This window comes from Equus przewalskii, chromosome 10 (genome assembly GCF_037783145.1).
Source record: "Equus przewalskii isolate Varuska chromosome 10, EquPr2, whole genome shotgun sequence".
Lineage (NCBI taxonomy): Eukaryota > Metazoa > Chordata > Mammalia > Perissodactyla > Equidae > Equus > Equus przewalskii.
The window spans coordinates 5,769,531-5,786,355 of NC_091840.1; the positions used below are offsets into that span (position 1 = coordinate 5,769,531).

Below are 16,825 nucleotides of genomic sequence, written 5' to 3' on the forward strand. Positions count from 1 at the left end.
AAAGGGAGGAAGGAGAAAACCTGCCCCTGGCCTTCAGTGAATGCCAGCTTTCACTAGCTGTGTTGTTCCTGCTTCAGCCTTAGAGCAGGAGCCTCAGTTTCCCCAAAGCCCTCAGGAGCAGTGTCCCATGGCCACAGGGCTGGGCAGTGTCCCACCAAAGACTGCACTGATCTAGAGTCTGTGCCCGTGCCACTCCCTTCCTTTCCTGTCAGCTCTCTTGGGGACCAACACAAATGCCAAGGTCAGGACATGATCTGTAGACTCAATTTGAGTCTCTTCTCAGTGATCCCTGAGTAGCCAAGGCAACTTGTGCCCCCTGGATGACATCCCCTCCCGCCCCACATGGCGCGGTCCCTCTCTCACTGCATTTCCCATCACTGCAACTTCCGGTTTCTGTGGCAACTTGGAAAGACCTGCAGTTGTGGCTTTTTGAAGTCTAAAATGGGAGCAGATGTTTGAGATAGGGTGGGACAGCACAGAAAACACTATGTCCCAGACTAGAGAATTGAGCACAGAGAGTTACAGGATAGGAAGCTGTTTGAGTTAGAAAAGTGGCACTGTGATCCCAGTACAGCCTTACTTAGAGAGCTCCAAGTGGCCCCTTGCAGCCTCCTGGGATCTCTGAGCAGAAGGAATAAAAGACTGAGCTCAGAGGGTCTTCAGCCTAAGCCCTGGGAGACAATGGAGTCAGATAGGGTGATCACAGCTGTCGTTTGCTGAGCTCTTCCTGTGTGCCAGGTGCCTCTGACCCTCTGTGCTTTCACTGCCTTCTTAATCCCCGCAACCATTTGGAGATGGCTGCTGTCACCCCCTTTCATACATGTGGACGTGAGTGATTTGCCTGCGGTTTCAGGGCTGCCACGTGTAAGTGCCTGTTTAACGGCTGGGCTCGCTCTCATCTTGGTTCCCTGTAGGAAAATCCCCGTTGCTTGTTGTTGGCAAAGCCCATTGCTTCCCCCTTTACTTTTTGTAAGTCAAATGTAACTAATAGCAGAGTCTGTCTTAGTCATTGCCAAAATCTTGGTGACCTTGAGCCCGTGTCTTCCTTTTTAGTATCTCAGTTCTCCTTCCATAGAGGTCACCTCTCCATGCCCCAGGGCTTGGAGTGGAGAGAGTGAGCTTGAGGAGTCTTCAGTTGGGTGGTGGTGGTGGTTGAGAGAACAGTTCTTCCACCCCTGTGGTTTGGGGTCGTGGAGATGGGCAGTCACAGAGACCTGTTAGCGTGACTCAGTGAAGAACTCAGAGGAGCAGCCCCAGGTGTAGGGAACCAGCAAAGAAGACACGCTGGCCAGGTGGAGAACCGTCTCCCAGCTGGGCTGTTGGAGGGGGGATGCGGTACCCGGCAGAGGGAGGGGGCGGCTCTCATGAGGCCCAGGCTATCCTTTCATAGGGGCTGCTGCTGGATGTTTGTGGAGGGACGGGTCAGATGCTCACTATGCCGCTGGCCAGGCTCCAAAAGCTGGCTGTCCTGAGCGTTACTCAGCAGCCTGCAGTCCTCCGCAGCGCTGTAGATAAGGAGCAGGCTGCGGCTGGTCAGGAAGGATAGCCCAGATTAGAAGGTGGTGTCGGGTGATAGTGGGCTTCAGGATGCCCCACGCAGCGCCGTGTCATGCTCCGCCTCCACCCCACTCTTTACGCAGCACTCCACAGCAGGGTTGGAGGGCAGGCACTTGCAGAAGGTAGAAAAGGGATTTCACTCATAGCAAAATGTTTTGCTCTCTGTAGAACAGGGCTGTTGAATCTTTCATTTAAATGAAGCCTTATGTGATCTGTCATTTTGCCACACTTTTCAGTATGATCAGCGTCACCTCCAGTAACCACAGCGTTTGCCTTCGGTGGGGGAGGTAGCGCCTGGAGTTCTGTCTCTTGATCTGGCTACTGTTAGGAAGTGTGTGCAGTTTGTGAAAATTGAGCTCAGCACTTAGGATTTGTGCACTTAGCTGTATGTCTGTCACCCTCCTCTAAGAAGCTGGAAGAAAAATGTATTCTATAGTGACTCCAGAGGCCGTCCTCTCACACCTGCGTTTTCTTTCACAGCTAAAACTAGAGGACCGCTCTGTGGTGCCTCGGGATGTGGTCCGGCACATGCGATCCACTGTGAGTCCTGCATCCCCACCCCTGGTGGGGGGTTGCCTGGGGATTGTCTGGGCCGGGTCTCCCATGGCGGTTGGCGCTGTGCGCCTGCGCGGGCCTGGATGCCTTCTCCTCCCCAGGACAGTCAATGCGGCACCGTAATAGACGTCAGCATCGACTGCGCTGTCAAGCTCATCGGCACCAACTGCATCATCTATCCTGTCAACAGCAAGGACCTCCAGCACATCTGGGTGAGCTACCCCACCCACCTGCCCTCTGCTGATTTTCCTCTCTGTTCTCCAGTCCTCTCCACAGCACACCAGCACTGCACCTTCCAGGTCAGACAGCAAAGTACAGTGGTCAGCTCACTCCCTTGAAGGCTGATTGCTGCTTCTTGTGAGTAAGCCAAATAGACATGAGGTCAGATGTGTCCTGATGTCTCCAGCATAGATTGCAGGTGTCATTTCCTTTTACCTAGTTTCCTTTCTCCTCTTAACACTTTTTTTTTAAACAAATTTCTTTTCAATAATTTGTTTTTTAAATGATTTCAAACTTAACTGGAAAGTTCTAAGTTATGTCCCCTGTATCACCCAGGTTCCTCAGCTGTTACCATTTTACCCCGTTTGCTCTATCACCTTCCCTCCCTCCTTCTCCACATCTTCTCTCACTAGTCTTTTTTCTGAAACATTTGAGAGCAAACTGCAGATGTGACGTCCGATGACCACTAAATACCACAATGTGTATCTCCCCAAAACAAAAACACTGTCCTATAACCACTCTTCAGTCCCCGATTTTGGAAATCAGCACTGATATATTACTGTCCCACCCACAGACCCCATTCAGTTGTCAACTCTCATTCCTGCATTCTGGAACAGTTCTTCAGTCTTGCTTTGTCTTCCATATACTCATACCTTCCATTGGATGACCCTGAGCATGGAGCTCTCTGATATTTCCTCTTGACCAGCCTCAGGCCCTGAATTCTTGGCAGGACTGCCCCATAAATGCCATTGAACTCTTTCCTGGCCCGTAGCGTCCAGTGGCCGCACCAGGGGAATGCTTACCTTGATCTCTGGTTGTGTGGGATGTGCCGTGCCTCTCCATATCAAGTCAGCGTTTTCCACTTTGTCAGTGATTATCTCTTGTGGGGAGATATTACAGGATTGTGTCAGTAACCTGTTACTTGTCAAACCGCAATCCGCCAGCCTTAGCCTCCATTAATAGTTCCCACCTGAATCAGCCCGGCACTCTCATGGTCACTAACTGGTAACTTTATGACTCCATTGTTCCCTCCTCGTTTTATTAGTTAGCATTCTACTGTACGGAAGAGCTTTACCTTCTGCCCCCTTGATTTATTTGGTCATTTTTTACATCAGTATGGACTCAGAAATTCCTCTTTTATTCAATTGGTTGTAATCCATTGCTACCATTATTCATTTTATGGCTTCAAGTATCCCAGATTTGGCTAGGAGGCACTCCTTCAAGCTGGATCTATGTCTTTTTGACATGTCCCCATTGTGTTCTTTTTTTTAAGCATCTTCTTACTTTCCATCTTTTTGCTGATCCAGCCCTAGAATAAGCTGTTTCTCCAAGGAGCCTTAGTTTCTTTCAGAGGAGAATGGTATTTTAAAAACCAAGATGTGGATGCATGTTAGATGTACTAATTGCTACTAGTCCGTTTTAAGACAGCACTAGGAAATGCATGTAGAGTCATGCATTGCTTAACGACAGGGATACGTTCTGAGAAATCTGTCCTTAGGCGAACTTGTTGTTGGGTGTACATCATAGAGTGCACTTACGCAAACTTAGATGGTACAGCCTACTACACAGCTAAGCTCTACAGTATCTTACAGGACCACCGTCGTATATGTGATCCGTCATTGACCAAAGCATCATTATATAGCTCGTGACTCTATGTGATACGTTTAGACACATACACATCTAAATTTGTCAATACCTATTCCATGTATGCATTAAAATATGACTTCATCCTGATACCTCTAATTCCATTTTAACACCTCAGATTCTTTCTCTCTTTCCCCATTCTATATTAGTGAGTACCTTCCCCAACAGTGAGCAACTTGGCCTTTGATAGCCTCAGCATATTTATTTATTTACTTAAATTACTTTACTTATTTATCCACATAACCAACCTCCACCTACCACCTCCCCGGCCTGTTCCCACCAAGAGTCGTATGTCCTTGGATGCTGTCAGGCCCCTGCATGACTCTCCATCACCACCAGGCAGCCCCCCACCACCTCCTCCTCTTCCTCACTGGGAAGGGGTGTTGGGATACAGCTTAGAACTTGGAGGGAGGCCTGTTGTAGCAGTTTAAGTCCAGTAGCTGACTGGCCCAGGCAGTAAGCTATCTAGATCCTTCCTGCTCTGTCTCAGTGGGGCAAAGAGGAATTGGTGCCCTGGGTACCAGTGTCATCTGTGGTCTCTCACACCCCTGTCCCCTTGGTCTGCAGCCCTTCATGTATGGGGACTACATTGCCTATGACTGCTGGCTGGGGAAGGTGTATGACTTGAAGAACCAGATCATCCTGAAGCTGTCCAACGGTGCCAGGTACGTGGCTCACCATAGAGGAGCCGTCCGCTCCGCAGTGGCAGCCTGCCGCAAGGAGGGGAGAAGGGCGTTTTCTCACGGCCTGTGAGGACGGGTTTCATCGAGCGCCCTGGCAGGTGCTGCAGGCATTTGCAGCCTGACCGTGGGATGGTCTCCTTATTGTTCTGGCCTAATTGTCTCACTCACTTTCTGTTCTTTGTTCTCTCTTGGCTTGGGGAGAGAAGCATTATTATTTAGTATATCTGCTGGGGCTGATGTTTTATTTTAGACACTGTAATGGTGGCTAGCCCTCAGATATGGAGTCAGCGTCTCGTTCGTTTTAGGAGAGTCACTTGTACCAGTGCAGAGGCCGAGCTGCAGAAAGATCCAAATTGTGCCATTTGGGGGCATGCCGACATTTCATGCCTCTGGATAACTCCTTTTGATATTGATCAGCACCAAACTGTGACCTGGCTGCCATGTCTCCCCTGAGACTCAGTCATGGTGCCCTCGTGGAGACCAAGCCCCTGTTCACTGTTTCAGGTGCTCCATGAACACAGAAGATGGCGCCAAGCTCTATGATGTCTGCCCACACGTCAGCGACTCGGTTCGTTTGCTCCACCCGGGCAGGCTTCTCGGCTTGGGGGAGGCTTCTTGCAGGGTGGGCTTCAGAGGGGCACCAACCTCATTTTCCTTAGCCCTCAGGACTGCATGGGAAGGAGGACTTCTTAGCAGAGAGCTTGGAGCTGGCCCAGGCTAAGTGCTGCTTCTAGGCAGAGCAGTTTCCTAGAGAAGGGGGCAGTGTGTACCGAAAGGTCTAAAAGTTTGGGTGTGAGCAGAAAGTATTGAAACTTTTCTTTGCATTTTGTTAACTTTTTAGCTCGTTCTTTTAAAAATCTGTGTTTTTCTGTCTTGGAATGTATGCAGTATTTTACTACAATCTGATGTTGTAGAACAGTAGTATCAGACACAATTTGTAACAAGTATACTTGCGGGAGTGTATATGATCAAAGAAGTTTGGGGACCCCTGCCCTCTAGAGCTTTAGTCCTCAAAGTGTCACCCCTTGACAAACAACATTCACGTGGCCTGAGAGCTTGTTAGAAACAGAAGTGAGTCAAATACGCATTTTAAGAAGATTCCAGGTGATTTATAGGCACCTTAGGTTGAGAGGTGCTGCTCTGGAGTCTTAAGATTTGTTTCAGCCTGTGGGGGGGTGCAGATGTGGGGCGAGCGGGGGCAGGGGAGGAGTGGGGGGCAGGTGCAGAGAGCACCTTCCCTGAGGAGGCATTGCTCACAAGGACTTTCTTCTGGCCCCAAATCCTACAGGGTCTCTTTTTTGATGATTCCTATGGCTTCTACCCGGGCCAGGTGCTCATCGGCCCCTCCAAGATCTTCTCCAGCGTCCAGTGGCTCTCGGGGGTCAAGCCAGTGCTCAGCACCAAGAGCAAGTTCCGAGTGGTGGTGGAAGAGGTAGGGGCTGGGGACGAGTGAGGGGTGGGGTCAGAGTCCTCGACCTCCACCTGGACGTGAGCTACTGCCCACGCCTTCCTTCCCTACTCTGAAGGCTAAGCCCTGCTATTCAGCATCTGGGCCCTGTTGATCTGAAAGGGTTGTGAGGATAAAGGGAACCCAGGCTGTGGTCATGGGGTGATCAGTAGGCAGGTGTCCCCCGGCCTGACTGGCCTAGGCTAAGCAGGGTGGGAGAGTGGCGAGTGGCAGGTCCACTGGACCCTGACTGATGGTGATCCTGGGGTGGGGCCATAGGTACAGGTGGGGGCTGTTCTGAGGGTGTCGTACTTGGTGCTACACTATGAAGGCCTGCTTTCCTGCTCCGGAGATTGGGTGAGCTCTGGGCAGCTGCTTACAGAGAGAGCCGTTCCAGCCTGCTGACTGTGGCCCTGTCCCACCCACCATCTCCAGGTGCAGGTTGTGGAGCTGAAAGTCACGTGGATTACCAAGAGTTTCTGTCCAGGGGGCACGGACAGCGTCAGCCCCCCGCCCTCTGTCATCACCCAGGAAAACCTAGGCAGGTGAGTGGTTCTAGTGTGCCACCCACTCCCACAACCCCAGGGTCACGCCCTGAGCAAGTGTCTGGGTTAAAGTCACAGGTGCGTTGAGGGCTGAGAACACTGCTGGCCCAGCCCCTGCTTCTCTTCCCTCTCCCCTCCCAGGGTGAAGCGTCTCGGATGCTTTGACCATGCTCAGCGGCAGCTTGGGGAGCGCTGTCTGTATGTCTTCCCAGCCAAGGTAGAGCCGGCCAAGATTGCCTGTGAATGTCCAGAAAAACTCTGCGCCCAGGGGGAGGGCTCTATGGCCAAGAAGGTATGTCCTTGGGGTTGGGGTTGGTGGGCGTTTGAGGAACTGGCCTTGAGCCATTTCCGCAGCCAAGAAGGACAGTCTGTGCTTTAGGCCTTGGGGGGCAGCCCTGATGACCCTTGCAGGCCACTTAGGTGTGTATAGCTGTCCCCCTCCTCAGACCAAGCTGCCTGGGGTCAGGCCTGCCTGGGTGTCCCGTATGCCCAGCGCAGAGCCATGTCAGCCCTGCTCTCCACAGCTGCCGCCCTCCCTGCTGTGCCCTCACAGGTGAAGCGCCTATTGAAGAAGCAGGTTGTGAGGATCATGTCTTGTTCCCCGGACACCCAGTGCTCCAGGGACCATTCCATGGAAGACCCAGGCAAGAAAGGGGGGGCCAGAGCCAAGAGTGAAACAGGGTCTGCCAGTCCTGAGGAGACGCCCGATGGGTCTGCCAGCCCGGTGGAGATGCAGGATGAGGGCCCAGAGGAAGCCCCGGAGGCGGGCGAGCAGCTGCCCCCCTTCCTGCTGAAGGAAGGCGGAGACGACAGGCTGCACTCGGCAGAGCAGGATGCAGATGACGAGGCTGCTGACGACACGGATGACACCAGCTCGGTGACCTCCTCTGCCAGCTCCACCACCTCCTCCCAAAGTGGCAGTGGCACAAGTCGCAAAAAGAGCATCCCCTTGTCTATCAAGAACTTAAAGCGAAAACACAAGCGAAAGAAGAATAAAATCACTCGCGACTTCAAGCCGGGGGACAGGTAAACCCAGAGGGCACCCCCTCCTTTCCGGCTGAGTGTCCATCCTGAGACTGTCTCCTTGGTGAGACACATGTGTGCAGTTGGGCTCACACGCACACAAGTGTGACACATGGTCTGCAAGTCCTGTAAAGGCTGAGGGATGCCCAGCCAAGACGGCGTAGGTGTCTAGGGTTGGCCTGGGTGGCAGGAAGAGATCTGGGAGTGGGGTGAACGGTGGGATGGTGGCGTTGGCCCCGAGTCTGGCCTCTGGGATCACGTTCACTTGAGCTTTCCCAAATGGGGCCACTCTCAGGAGGTCGCAGGGCATGGGAATTGCAAGTAAGCATCTACTGACCTGTTTTTCTTCCTTCTTGCCTGAGATTAAGAGTTTCAGGTTACCAGCCCCACAGAGAGGGAGGAGTAGAAAGAGTATCTGCCCTTTCCTCTGGGAAGTGTTTTGTGTGGCCTGGCTCACTGGTTCTGCCCTGCAGGGTGGCGGTGGAGGTGGTGACCACGATGACCTCAGCAGACGTGATGTGGCAGGATGGCTCTGTGGAGTGCAACATCCGCTCCAATGACCTCTTCCCCGTGCACCACCTGGACAACAATGAGTTCTGCCCCGGAGACTTCGTGGTGGACAAGCGAGGTAGTGCCAGCTCCAGGAGGCTGTCCCTGCTGAGGGCCCAGGCGGGGCTTGGGAAGAATGGGCCAGAGCTCTCAGGGTCAGGGAGGAGACTACTCTTTTGAAGGTGACCTGCTCTTTTGAGGACTAGGGGAGCCTTTTCAGAGCTCTGCTGACATAGCTAGGCAACATCTGGGTTCTGTGCCCTGCTGTGGTTGAGAGGTAATAGGTGGGTGGGTGGCAAGTGGCACCACCAGGGCTCCTTAGCTAGTTGTGTCCCCTTCCCTGGTTTCCTAGTCCAGAGCTGCCCAGACCCTGCTGTCTACGGCGTGGTACAGTCTGGGGACCACGTGGGTCGCACCTGCATGGTGAAGTGGTTCAAGCTGCGGCCAAGTGGGGACGACGTGGAGGTGAGTGTGTGCAGCCCCCATGTCTTCCTTCAGGGTTGCCTCCAGTGGGTTGGGTATGGGGCCCCTGGGCTCATTACAACCCATCCTGTGCCCCAGCTGATTGGAGAAGAGGAAGATGTGAGTGTCTATGACATTGCTGACCACCCTGACTTTCGGTTCCGCACAACTGACATCGTCATCCGCATTGGCAATACTGAGGATGGAGGTCCTCACAAGGAGGATGAGGTACACCCCTCCAAGTTGAAGTTCCATTGGCTGCTCCCCATCCCATGCAGTAGCTGCAGTCCCTGGTGGTGCCACCAGGTGGCTCTAGGAGATAAGACCTGCAAGTTCTCTCCCCGCCCCAGCCTTGAGCTCCTTCCCCAGCAAAGCCCACAGTGGAGCTGATGCTTAGCCTGACCACCCACACAAGGACTCACCCGCCTGCCGGGGTCAGACTTCATTCACGTAGCTGCTCCCTGAGCCCCGCTGGTTCCATTAGTTAGGGAAGCCCAGCTCCTTGTCCTAAGCGCCGTGAGCATGATGTCGAGTGCTGTAGGAGAGGCTCTGGGAGGCAGTGTCTGAGCTGGGCCTTGGAGAACAGGTGCGAACGTTGGGTGGGGTCAGACAGGTTCCAGGCAGAGGAAGAGTAGGAACAAAAATCCTGAGGCAGGACCCCTTTCCTGGGACTGTCAGAAAGCTGGGAGACAGTGGAGTGCTGCAAGTAGGAAAGGCGTGAGTGGGAGTTTGTGTATTCAACTGCCAGGGGAAGGGGTGGAAGCTCAGCGGACAGCGTACGTTGGAAGTATTTGAACAAGGGGTCCTACGCTTGAGTTGCTCACCATGGCCTCTGGCTGGCACCCACATCCCTTCCATCCTTCTGCTTCACCCTCGACACCCAATGCTGCAGCTCCCTTTTGGAGGTACTCTGACCCTTGCCTGTCCTGGAGAGCTGCGCCCTTGACCCTGTCCCATTTGCCCTGCAGCCCTCGGTGGGCCAGGTGGCCCGTGTGGACGTCAGCAGCAAGGTGGAGGTGGTGTGGGCTGACAACTCAAAGACTATTATCCTGCCCCAGGTAAGAGCCTGCCAAGACCCAAACAACTTGGCTTGCAACTGCGGCGGCTGGGCTGGGAGCGATGGCCTGTCTCCTGTCCCTCCTCAAGGAACAGGAAGACAGGTTCTCGGATCTTCCTGGCAAGGGAGTCCTCTTTTGGGTATTAGGGTTTCGGGGAAAGCTTGAGAGGAAGGGCAGTATTACACGCAAGGCCCCAGGGTGAAGGAGTCAGGAGAACAGAGAGGCAGCCCACAGCTGGCCCATAGTCTCGCCCCGCCTGGCAGCCTCTGCGGATTGCCAGGTGTGTGGAGGTTTTCACAAGCCTCCTGGATTTGCCTGGATCCCCATCTCACTATGCTAAGAAAACTCAGATTACTTTCTGTAGGAGATAGGGCGTCTCCCACCAACATTTCTAGGAAAACTTTCACAGATCAGGAAGAGAAAGGAGACGAGCTGGCCCCTGTCCCAGCTGGTGGGTTCTGAGCAGCAAGGCTGTTCTTGGTATCATTCCTTTGTCCCCTTGTTTGAGCCAATTTGCACACCCCAGCTCCCCTCTCCTGGTACCTTCATAGGGTGGGGAAGGGAGTGGCTCACCCCCTCGTCTGGCCAGCTGTTCCAGGGACACAGAAAAAGGATGTGACACAGGCCAGCTCTCCCAAACCTCCCCCTCCTATTGCATGTTCCCAGCTCCCCGTGCAGCCCCACAAAGGCCGCTGACCTGAGTCTTCTGGAGGTGGGGCTAGGCTTGCCGCCAGGGGCAAATGCTGACCTGACCAAGTGCACACAAGGACGGGAAGCTGGGACTTCAGGTCCTGCTGAGGGAGAGTGGGGCAGGTGAAGGCACCTCTCAGACACCTAGGCAGCACCTAGCACTGAGTGGTCCAACTGTAGAGTCTAGAACAGGAAAGGGGAAGGGTGGAGTGGGACTGCTGAGGCCTCGGTGTGCCCAGTCACCATCAGCTCTGGGGGTTGGGGTCCCTGGAGCCTAGGAGAGCTCTTCTGAGTTGCCTGCGCCCATCTGCCCCCAGCACTTGTACAACATTGAGTCTGAGATCGAGGAGTCAGACTACGACTCAGTAGAAGGCAGCACAAGTGGGGCCTCCTCGGATGAGTGGGAAGACGACAGTGACAGCTGGGAGACAGACAATGGGCTGGTGGAGGACGAACACCCCAAGATAGAGGAGCCTCCCATCCCACCTACTGAGCAGCCGATGGCCCCTGAGGAGGACAAGGGGGTGGTGATCAGTGAAGAGGCTGCCACAGCCGCCATTCAGGGGGCTGTGGCCATGGCCGCCCCTGTGGCTGGGCTGATGGAGAAGGCCGGCAAGGACGGGCCCCCAAAGAGCTTCCGGGAGTTGAAAGAGGCCATCAAGATCCTGGAGAGCCTCAAGAACATGACCGTGGAGCAACTTCTGACAGGCTCCCCCACCTCCCCCACCGTAGAACCCGAGAAACCAACTCGGGAGAAGAAGTTTCTGGATGACATCAAGAAGCTGCAGGAAAACCTCAAGAAGACCCTAGACAACGTGGCCATTGCAGAGGAGGAGAAGATGGAGGCAATGCCAGACACTGAGCGCAAGGAGGACAAGCCCGAGGGGCAGTCACCAGTGAAGGCTGAGTGGCCCAGCGAGACCCCAGTGCTCTGCCAGCAATGCGGCGGCAAGCCCGGAGTCACCTTCACCAGCGCCAAGGGCGAGGTCTTCTCCGTGCTAGAGTTTGCGCCCTGTGAGTTAGCCCTCATTGTGTTAACAGATCTGAAGGCCAGGTGCTACCTGCTCCCCGCCCCTAGCTGCCACCTGGCAGGAGGAAACCATTTCCCTGGTGTGGTCACCAGTCCTGATGCTAGGAGAGATGGGTGGGAAATGTGGGCTTATTCACCCATCTGGGGAGCACCCAGCAGCTGCTCCCTCCCAAGTTTCCCAAGGGTGGCAGCTGCATTTCCAGATGAAGCTCCCAGGGCCTCACCATTAGGGGTTGACCATTCTCTTCCCCCTCTAGCAAATCACTCTTTCAAGAAAATTGAGTTCCAGCCTCCAGAAGCCAAGAAGTTCTTCAGCACAGTGCGGAAGGAGATGGCACTGTTGGCTACCTCGCTGCCCGATGGCATCATGGTCAAGACTTTTGAGGATAGAATGGCAAGTAGCCTGGCGTGGGCTTGGCATGGGCAGGGGCAGATGTGCTGTGTGGGTGCTCAGTGCCCGAGAGGCTGCCAGCCCTGGGCTCCTGAACCTCAGGACTGAGTAGCACCTGAGGGAGGCCGCCCACACTCCTTACAAGGCAGGAAAGAGGCTCAGTCAGGTGAGGAGCAAGAGTCCTCCACATGTCTAGGCCAGATGGTTAGTTCTTTCCTCCTCCTTTTAAAAGTTAGTTTTAAATTATACAATTATTACCTGAGTCTACCCTTCTTCTTTTTTTTTGTGTTTTAAAGATTGGCCCTGAGCTAACATCTGTTGCCAGTCTTTTTTTTTTCCTCTTCTCCCCAAAGCCCCCCAGTACATAGTGGCATTTTCTAGTTGCAGGTCCTTCTAGTTCTGCTGTGTGGGATGCTGCCTCAGCATGGCATGATGAGTGGTGCTAGGTCCGCGCCTGGGATCCACCCTGGTGAAAACCTGTGCCACCAAAGCGAAGGGCACGAACTTAACCACTTGGCCATGAGGCTGGCCCCTACTCTTCTTTTTGAAAAATTAGAACATTGTAGAAAAAACTAAAGTTGCCTTGACCAATCCTCACCCAGCCCACAGAGGTTATGACTTTAGGAGTTTCGTGGGTCTCCTTCCAGATGACCTTTTTGTATATATTTTTATGTTCTTATGCATCACCACAAACACGTAGTATTTTATATTCATGTATGTAATTTGCTTTTTTCACTCAATAGGGTAACTTTTGAGACCTACCCATGTTGATTCATATTGATCTAGTTGTCCCTTTTTAGCTACAAAAAAAGTTTCCCTCATGTGGCCATGTCACACTCCATTTTCCACTTCTCTTTTCATGGCCCAGGCCCAGTTTTTAAGTCAAGCTGCCGGAGGCCGTGTGAGCCCCTCTTTGTTCCAGGAACAGGCAAGCCCATTCCATTTGCCACCATATTCAACAAACCTTTACTGGGCCCCTGCCATGTGCCAGGCACCATGCAAGATACTGAATTTGTGTGTGACTGAGCCCCCAGCTCTAGCCCAGCCCTGGAGGAAGAGGGGCACTGTTCAGATGGGCCTACAGCAGGCCAGAGACCACAGGGCAGGGCTGGCAGCTCATATAGGGTCGGTGTTGCTCAAAGTTCTTAATAATACTTTTGGTTTTTCTTGGGTTTTAGTGAAATTTCTTTTGAAAATTCCAACCCATCTCAGCTCTGCTGAGGGAAGCAGGGAACGGTATTTTTTGTTTTGTAGTGTCTTTTCCAAATCTCATGCAGAAGGAAAAGGAAGTCGTGCGTTATCTTGAGGCCCAAAGGGTGGCACCAATAAAAACAGACACGAGAGAATTCTGTCATTCCCGTTAGTGCTTTGCCCTCACCGTTTTCCTAGCTCATCCCTCACCCCCATGCGCATGGCCGTGGCAACTGATACCATGCCCCACCCCGACACACACACAGATTTCCGATGTCTAAAGAGTCTCCATGATAACTCAGTGACGTGAGTTTCTTTGGTGGTCTCCCAGCACTTTCTCCTGGAGTTCAAATGCCCTTGTCCCTCTGGTTCTCTAAAAGCAAGTTCAGCCTTGCCATCCTGAAATGTACTTTCATCTTCTCGTCGGTTACAGTTGTTGCTTGCCGTGCTGGGGTAAGGGTCAGGGCAAGTGTTTTGAGGAATAAAACTTAAAAGTAATGATTTATGAAGAAAAAAACCTGGTAAAATAGAAACTGGGTTGGAAAATTCCTTTTATACCAGGAGTTAAAAGATGCCAAGTAGGTCTGCACAGAGATATTTGCGTTGAGCTTCTCTGCTGCGGGTGGTGTCCGGAGTCCCAGGAGCTGCTCTTCCGCTACTCAGTCCACACAGCACTCTGGAAAAGAGCAAACCCAGACAACACGTGCTGAAGCCCCCCACCAACCTCAGCCTTTCCTCCCTCTAGGACCTCTTCTCAGCCCTAATTAAGGGCCCCACTCGCACCCCCTACGAGGATGGCCTCTACCTGTTTGACATCCAGCTCCCCAACATCTACCCAGCTGTGCCCCCCCACTTTTGCTACCTCTCCCAGTGCAGTGGCCGCCTGAACCCCAATCTGTATGACAACGGGAAGGTGTGTGTCAGCCTCCTGGGCACCTGGATTGGAAAGGTGAGCACAGTGCCAGCACCCAGTCAGGATGTGGGGGGAGCCAGTCCAGGGGGTGTCTGGAACAGAGCTGATCATGCTGTGTGTGTGTTTCAGGGGACAGAGAGGTGGACGAGCAAGTCCAGCCTTCTCCAGGTGCTCATCTCCATCCAAGGTACCATGGGCGGGGGTGGGGGGGTGGGGAGGACTGCTGGAAGGCACAGTGACTCTGGCCTGAGGTTCCCTCCAGGCCTTTCCGTCCCCCACCTCCTGCCTGTAGCTCTGGCTGTCCCCTCTGGGGTTGAGATCAGGCCTGCCCTAATGGGCTTCTGCCCCACAGGTCTAATCCTGGTGAATGAACCGTACTACAACGAAGCCGGCTTTGACAGTGACCGGGGCCTACAAGAGGGCTATGAGAACAGTCGCTGCTACAATGAGATGGCGCTGATCCGCGTGGTGCAGTCCATGACCCAGTTGGTGCGGCGGCCCCCTGAGGTCTTTGAGCAAGAGATCCGGCAGCACTTCAGTACTGGTGGCTGGCGGCTGGTGAACCGCATCGAGTCCTGGCTGGAAACCCATGCCCTGCTAGAGAGGGCCCAGACGCTGCCCAATGGGGTCCCCAAGGACAGCGGCTCTCCAGAGCCGCCTGCTGTGACCGAGCTCTCAGACTTTGGCCGAGAAGAACCTGAGGATGGAGGGCTGGCTCCTGGAGAGGCCTCTCAGGGCTCAGACTCGGAGGGCGGCGCCCAGGGCCCGGCCTCAGCTAGCAGGGACCACACAGACCAGACTTCGGAGGCAGCGCCTGACACCTCGGTGCCGCCCAGTGTCAAACCAAAGAAGCGGAGAAAGAGCTACCGGAGCTTCTTGCCTGAGAAGAGTGGCTACCCTGACATCGGCTTCCCCCTCTTTCCACTTTCTAAGGGTTTCATCAAGAGCATTCGGGGTGTCCTGATGCAGTTCCGGGCCGCTCTGATGGAGGCGGGCATGTCTGAGAGCACAGAGGACAAGTAGCTGCCAGCCCTCAAGGAAGGAGCATCACGGTGGGGAGAGGCCAGCTGCTGCCTGCTCACTCCCTCCCCCGGAATCTGCCCTCTTCCCATTTTCTCCTCTGTCCCCAGTGCCAGCCCCCCATGGCCCTCTTTTTCCCAAGGTGAGTTTGATGCTGAAGTGCAAGAAGTTTTCTTGAGATGCTGCCATTTCTATTTTGAAGCAATCTTTCAACAGGCAGGTCCCCTGTGGCAAAGAAAATCTGAACCTTGTTGCTGATTTTCCACTTGTCACCCCAGGCAGAATGTCCCGGCACTTCCTCCCTTGCCATCTCCATCTCAGGTCGGAGGCGGGGTCTTCCTAGGGCTGACACAGGCCTCCCTTGGCCCCGTGCTGTGCAGGTGCCTTGCATGAAGTGTGGGTTGCGCTAGCAATTCCCCTAGTCCCTTTCAACCTCTTCAGTTCCTCTGCAGCTTCCCTGTGTCCCAGGCCCTCCTGCTGCCACCACTACCAGATCCTCCCTCGTCCCCCGGCATCACCAGTCTCCCTTGGGAGTTGCGGCTGCTGTCACTGACTCCTGGCTCTCCTCTGGCCCATTTACCACAGGATAGCCCTCAGGCCTGTTGAACTTGCTCTCTAAGAGAGGTTGGGACCAGGCTGGGTTCAGCGTGACACCCAGGAGAGGTGGTGGCCCTCACACACTAACATGGAGTGAGGACCAGGGAGCTGCTGGGGAAGAAACAGCTGTAGGTGCCTTGCTCTTCTGTCCCAGGTGGCTGGGGATCAGCAGTGCTGGCCATAAGGCCTCGCCTGCTTGGACTGAAGAAGCCGATGTCTGCTCCCTGCTCAGCCCCATCCCAGGGCCCCAGAAGGCTGGAGCGGCAGCAGCAGCAGCACAAACAAGGCCAGGGCAAGTGCTGGGGCCTCTCCCGCAGACTTTGCGCCTCCCACTATCAAATGCTAACACCAGGAGGTGGCAGTAGCTCACTGAACACAGAGCCAGCCAGCCAGCCCTTCGCTTACACACTGTAGGCTCCATCTGGGGAGAGAATGGCAGCGGCAGGGGTTCTCCTCCCTCGCAGAGACAGGCCCAGAGGTTTACAAGTTTTCTAAGCTTTTGATAATGTGAAGCTCCAGGTTAAGAGGATGCTATTGAGCACATTGCAGCTATGTAATTTTTGGTGTATGTATGTAATATTTAAGGTTGAAAGAAAATAAATCTCAAAAGCAAAGATATTAACTCTTATTAGAAAAAAAAGACAAAAAAAAAAAAGAAGCCAAAGCATGATGCGTCTTGTCCGCCTTAAGCTGGCTCCACACCTGTGCTGTGCCATAATCACCCAGCGGGCAGCAGCTGCAGGAAGGACGGAGCCAGACCACGGGCCGCGGCTTTTGGAGCCCAGAGTCGGTATCTTGTTTGAGAAACATCCAGAGTGACTGGTGGGGCTGTGCTTCCCAGTGCGTTGTTCATGTGGAGATGTGAATGCCTACTGCTTAAGATATCTGTATAAAGTGCTGTGTGATTAAAACTTTTTTTTTACTTGCATTTTTTTCTGTTTGGCTCATTCACAGTGTACAAAAAAGACAAGGTGGCACCATTAAACCTGCCTCTGCCATTCATCTGGGCTCTGTCGCCTTTCTTCCCCTCTGGGGCACCTCACACACCCCTCCCCAGGGGAAGGAAAGACTCCCCCACTGCCCCAGAAGGCTCACGGCAGCAGCACCTTCCCCCTACCCAGGCTGCTGCCATGCCTTCTGCATTTGCAGTCAGGATTTGCGGGGCTGCGAGATCAGGATCTAGAAGTCCGGTGGATCGGTGGGTGCTCTTGCCTCTGGGCAGGACTGTTCCGTTCTTCAAGACCCCATTTT

General features: G+C 53.8%; 1 protein-coding gene across 5 annotated transcripts in view; it reads left to right on the forward strand.

Annotated features, from left to right (window-relative positions):
- The window catches only part of UBE2O (ubiquitin conjugating enzyme E2 O), a 65,006-nt gene extending 48,430 nt beyond the window's left edge, over positions 1 to 16,576 (forward strand). For 2 of the 5 annotated variants that reach the window (XM_070559948.1, XM_070559950.1), the window contains 17 exons: positions 2,038 to 2,097; positions 2,214 to 2,324; positions 4,543 to 4,640; positions 5,163 to 5,226; positions 5,947 to 6,090; positions 6,541 to 6,650; positions 6,792 to 6,942; positions 7,204 to 7,676; positions 8,147 to 8,301; positions 8,575 to 8,687; positions 8,784 to 8,912; positions 9,653 to 9,742; positions 10,750 to 11,446; positions 11,720 to 11,856; positions 13,790 to 13,993; positions 14,087 to 14,144; positions 14,310 to 16,576. In XM_070559948.1, coding sequence (XP_070416049.1) covers positions 2,038 to 2,097; positions 2,214 to 2,324; positions 4,543 to 4,640; positions 5,163 to 5,226; positions 5,947 to 6,090; positions 6,541 to 6,650; positions 6,792 to 6,942; positions 7,204 to 7,676; positions 8,147 to 8,301; positions 8,575 to 8,687; positions 8,784 to 8,912; positions 9,653 to 9,742; positions 10,750 to 11,446; positions 11,720 to 11,856; positions 13,790 to 13,993; positions 14,087 to 14,144; positions 14,310 to 14,980 — 3,465 coding nt within the window. In that variant the 3' untranslated portion in view covers positions 14,981 to 16,576. Of the gene's footprint in view, positions 1 to 1,491; positions 1,680 to 2,037; positions 2,098 to 2,213; positions 2,325 to 4,542; positions 4,641 to 5,162; positions 5,227 to 5,946; positions 6,091 to 6,540; positions 6,651 to 6,791; positions 6,943 to 7,203; positions 7,677 to 8,146; positions 8,302 to 8,574; positions 8,688 to 8,783; positions 8,913 to 9,652; positions 9,743 to 10,749; positions 11,447 to 11,719; positions 11,857 to 13,789; positions 13,994 to 14,086; positions 14,145 to 14,309 lie in introns of those variants that run through there. The other 3 variants (XM_070559953.1, XM_070559952.1, XM_070559949.1) reach the window with 3 other exon arrangements.
- Positions 16,577 to 16,825: the final 249 nt, after the last annotated feature.